The following is a 4,182-nucleotide window of genomic DNA, read 5'->3' on the forward strand; positions in this document are numbered from 1 at the left end:
TACATTCCCCATGACTTTTATTCCATGTTGATAACTTCCTTATTGCATTATAAACTCACCTCCAGCAAAAGCCTCAACCAAGTTTACTTAAGTGTTTGTTTAGCTATAGGCAGCTGTTTGTATCTACTCAACGTGAAAAAAAGCCATTGTTTATTTATATATTTGCTTGACACCAATTTTTAGGACAAAGGTCCCATCCCTTGACACTCAAGTGTCAATTTTGGCCACATTACCAATTTCAAAGTGATAACCCTTGTCCCAACACCATTTTAATTAAGAAGTTGCAACATTAACTACAAAATTTAAAGACAACAAACACCAAATATGCTACCATGCAACAAAACTTTATTAACATTTTGGACAGGTTCAGCTTTTACTGAAACTGGTAATTTCTAAACTTATACTGGGGCAAATGGCTATGTGCAGCATAATACTATAACTGCGCACCATGAATGCAGACATAAGAATTAACAGCCACCCCTCAGGCGCAGGACCAGGTGCAGGGTGGACTCTTTCTGGATGTTGTAGTCAGAAAGAGTGCGGCCATCTTCCAGCTGCTTGCCTGCAAAGATGAGCCTCTGCTGGTCAGGGGGAATGCCTTCTTTATCCTGGATCTTGGCCTTCACATTCTCAATGGTATCACTGGGCTCCACCTCCAGGGTGATGGTCTTGCCAGTCAGGGTCTTCACGAAGATCTGCATACCACCCCTCAGGCGCAGGACCAGGTGCAGGGTAGATTCTTTCTGGATGTTGTAGTCAGAAAGAGTGCGGCCATCTTCCAGCTGCTTGCCTGCAAAGATGAGCCTCTGCTGATCAGGGGGAATACCTTCTTTATCCTGGATCTTAGCCTTCACATTCTCAATGGTGTCACTGGGCTCCACCTCCAGGGTGATGGTCTTGCCAGTCAGGGTCTTCACGAAGATCTGCATACCACCCCTCAGGCGCAGGACCAGGTGCAGGGTAGATTCTTTCTGGATGTTGTAGTCAGAAAGAGTGCGGCCATCTTCCAGCTGCTTGCCTGCAAAGATGAGCCTCTGCTGGTCAGGAGGAATGCCTTCTTTATCCTGGATCTTAGCCTTCACATTCTCAATGGTGTCACTGGGCTCCACCTCCAGGGTGATGGTCTTGCCAGTCAGGGTCTTCACAAAGATCTGCATACCACCCCTCAGGCGCAGGACCAGGTGCAGGGTGGATTCTTTCTGGATGTTGTAGTCAGAAAGAGTGCGGCCATCTTCCAGCTGCTTGCCTGCAAAGATGAGCCTCTGCTGGTCAGGGGGGATGCCTTCTTTATCCTGGATCTTGGCCTTCACATTCTCAATGGTATCACTGGGCTCCACCTCCAGGGTGATGGTCTTGCCAGTCAGGGTCTTCACAAAGATCTGCATTTTGACCTAGAATTTAAAACAGAAACAATTGGGGTCATCTCAGGATCGATTTCCTACTTTAATATCCCAAACCACTCTTCAAATCTTTTTTTTTTTTTCAAAATGCCTTAAAAACACATTAATGTGATAGAACACTTGCCTAACACGGCTTGGTTGGTTCCCCAGTGCAGGGGCAGGAACAGAAACGGGCGGGGGCGGGCACAAAACGTTAACGTCTCTCACGAACCTACCTCCAACTTCACTAGCCTACAGTTAGTCACGCAATACAAACTCCATTTATAGTCAATGGTTTTTGTTGGTACTGGCGACTGAACCAGTCAGTGGTTAAGGGTGGTTAAGGGTGCTTTAGTTGTAGGCGGAGGACACAATACCTTCATTTTATTTTAGCTTTATGCGGTGGGTGCTGAGGCCCGAACCCAGACCAGTGCCTCGCAGATGCTAGTAAAGTGTTCTACCACTTAGCCAGAACGGCAGCCCCATCCAACCCTTTTTGAGACCCAGTCTTATTAAGTTGAGGCTGGCTTTAAACTTCCACCTCTTCTGCTTCAGCCTCCCGAGCCCCAGAGATTATAGGCGCGCGCCACCGCATTCGGCTACAATTAGTGGCTTTTTCAATTTGAAATCGCTAGAAAAGCCTAAGCGCTTTCGAAACTAGGACTCCCGATTTTTCTTCCCCGTAGCTCCAGGTTAAGCGCCCCTCCCCCCACTAATGTCCCCGCACCTCACTATGGCGATACAAAAAAACCCCAATCAAACCCAAGGCCCAAACCCCCACAAAACAGAGGGAAACAATTTCCCATACTGAGATTCGTTAACTAAAGGTTCCCCCAAATCACCAAGACTACCTTTTTTCTACCTTCCCCCCTCCGAAGCAAACGCGACGGAATCTCCATCGGTTAAGCGTCAGTTAGTCTTTGCCGGCGCGCGCCAGCCGCCCCTGCTCCCGCCACAAACGAGGCCCCTCTCTTCCGGAGAGGGCCGTGCCGCGTCACGACCCCTCCCCCACCCCCTCCGAGGTGCCACCGGCCCTATAAACCGCCACCGTGACCTCACTCAAGCTCCCTTTCTCATCCTTACCAGGTCCAAAACTCTTCAGGCCAGTACCTGTTATCGAATGCGAAGAGGCCACCAACCACCAGTCACTGCGATCCAGCCGTAAAGCAGCACACCGTCAATCCACAAAGCCACTCGCCACTGAATGCGCCGCTCCGGCGGAGGTGAAATTTATGCAACGTCTGTTGCGTCACTTATCACTTCGACGTAGCTGCCGTCTCCGTGCGCCGCTGAAAAGTAGTTCCTTCAGCTTCACCACTCGCGGCGTGTTAGACTTTCAGTTGAGCCTCAAATTCCTCCCAGTAGAAACAAAGGATTCTAAAAAATTATATTTCTCCTCCTCCAGGTACTCTATATCCTACTTGACGAAAAAGTGGGAAAAAATCACCAAGCGGATGAATCCAAGTTAAAGGAACCGTCTTCGAAAGCTCTGGAAACTTCCTTGCAGCGCTGGCGCTGATTGGTGAGGCGGTTGAGGTGAAGCCGGCGCTGATTGGTAGAGGACGCGGCGGTTCTATTGTTGCTGGGCTTCGGTAGTCGTTTGGAGCGACGTTGCTAAGTAACTGAATGCCCATGCGCCTAGAGGAGCACCTTCCCGAAAGAGGGATATTTTTCCAGCCGGAAATGGGGGTGGATGGGGGGTGGATGTGGGATGGTGGGGGTCTTTCCTACTTCAAAACGATGTTCCGCAAGGGTGTTGACTGTGAATCACGATTTCTCATTCTACTCCTTAAAGACGCAGCCCTCACACTCAGAATGCTTTTAGGTGCTTTGTCTTAATCCTGGTAATTCTACAAATCTAGACTTTAGCGTGGGGCTCTCTACAGAGGCCATTGAGAAAGGAGAGGCTCGAGCTCAAGGTGACACGCTGGCAGGGCTTGGATCTAGTTGCACCAATACCCGTAATTCCTTCTTCCTCCCTAGTGTTTCTCTACACTGGTAGGAAGAAGGAGAAATGTAGAAGATAGGGGTGCCGAAAGCCCATTTTAAGAGATGGGGAGTCCACCCACAGGAAAGTAGTATTTCTCCCTGCTTATAGTGCAAGAGAGGCGAAAACAGGATTTAACCAGTTAGGACCAGATAACTGGGTTCACTACCCTCTGGGCGTGACCACACGTCCCTCAAGGAGATAACCCCATTTAAGTGAGTAAGGCAGGCGTGTTTGGATCACAGTTTCAGGTGGAGTCTTGGATGGGGGTGTAAATAAACATAAAATGGCTGGTTTTTCACGAATGTCACGCAAAGTAAGTCATTGAGAAATTTGCATATTCATATAAATTAGGTGTATTTCACTAATAAAAAGGTTACCGGTCATTAAGTTGTCAACAAGACTGGCTCAATAAACGCGTACTTTTAAAGACTAGATCGTTTCAAGTTAAAATGATTTTCTGCTGAGCGTAAGAAATAGTTTAAGGTAAAATTGAAAGTTGATTCGAACAATCTGGAGGTAATTTACAAAACGTCTATTATAGGAAGTATGATTTCTCAGTTTTGTTAGCCTAACAGTGAGTTAGAACTTCTTTCACCCACCAGCAGCTCCTCCTGAGTCATGCATGTTGATCAATAGATCGAGCTAGAGTGCAGATCTCATGACCCATGACTTCACTGGGGATTCTAGCAGTTGCCAGAACTTACTCATATTGCTTCCTGGTTTAATATTTCCCAAAGTAGGTCATTTGGAAACCTCAACACAACCAAATGTTTTTAAAAGGAAAGCATATGTTATCCTGGTACGATAAATAAG

General features: G+C 47.4%; 1 protein-coding gene across 2 annotated transcripts; it reads right to left on the reverse strand.

The window, feature by feature from the left end:
• Positions 1–328: 328 nt before the first annotated feature.
• On the reverse strand, positions 329–2,599 carry Ubb (ubiquitin B). Of its 2 annotated transcripts, none has more exons than XM_071604034.1 (2): positions 2,490–2,599; positions 329–1,391 (listed from the first exon to the last, which is right to left on the reverse strand). In XM_071604034.1, the coding sequence occupies exon 2, from the start codon at positions 1,383–1,385 to the stop codon at positions 468–470; it is 918 nt and encodes a 305-aa protein (XP_071460135.1). In that variant the 5' UTR covers positions 1,386–1,391; positions 2,490–2,599; the 3' UTR covers positions 329–467. The 2 variants fall into 2 exon arrangements, with proteins under 2 accessions (XP_071460135.1, XP_071460136.1); XM_071604035.1 differs by having other exon boundaries at positions 2,463–2,592.
• Positions 2,600–4,182: the final 1,583 nt, after the last annotated feature.

This window comes from Marmota flaviventris, chromosome 17 (assembly GCF_047511675.1).
Source record: "Marmota flaviventris isolate mMarFla1 chromosome 17, mMarFla1.hap1, whole genome shotgun sequence".
NCBI classification, from domain to species: domain Eukaryota; kingdom Metazoa; phylum Chordata; class Mammalia; order Rodentia; family Sciuridae; genus Marmota; species Marmota flaviventris.

Coding starts and splice junctions, on each gene's coding strand:
- Ubb (XM_071604034.1), bottom strand. CDS start 1,385: ATGCAGATCTTTGTGAAGACCCTGACTGGCAAGACCATCACCCTGGAG.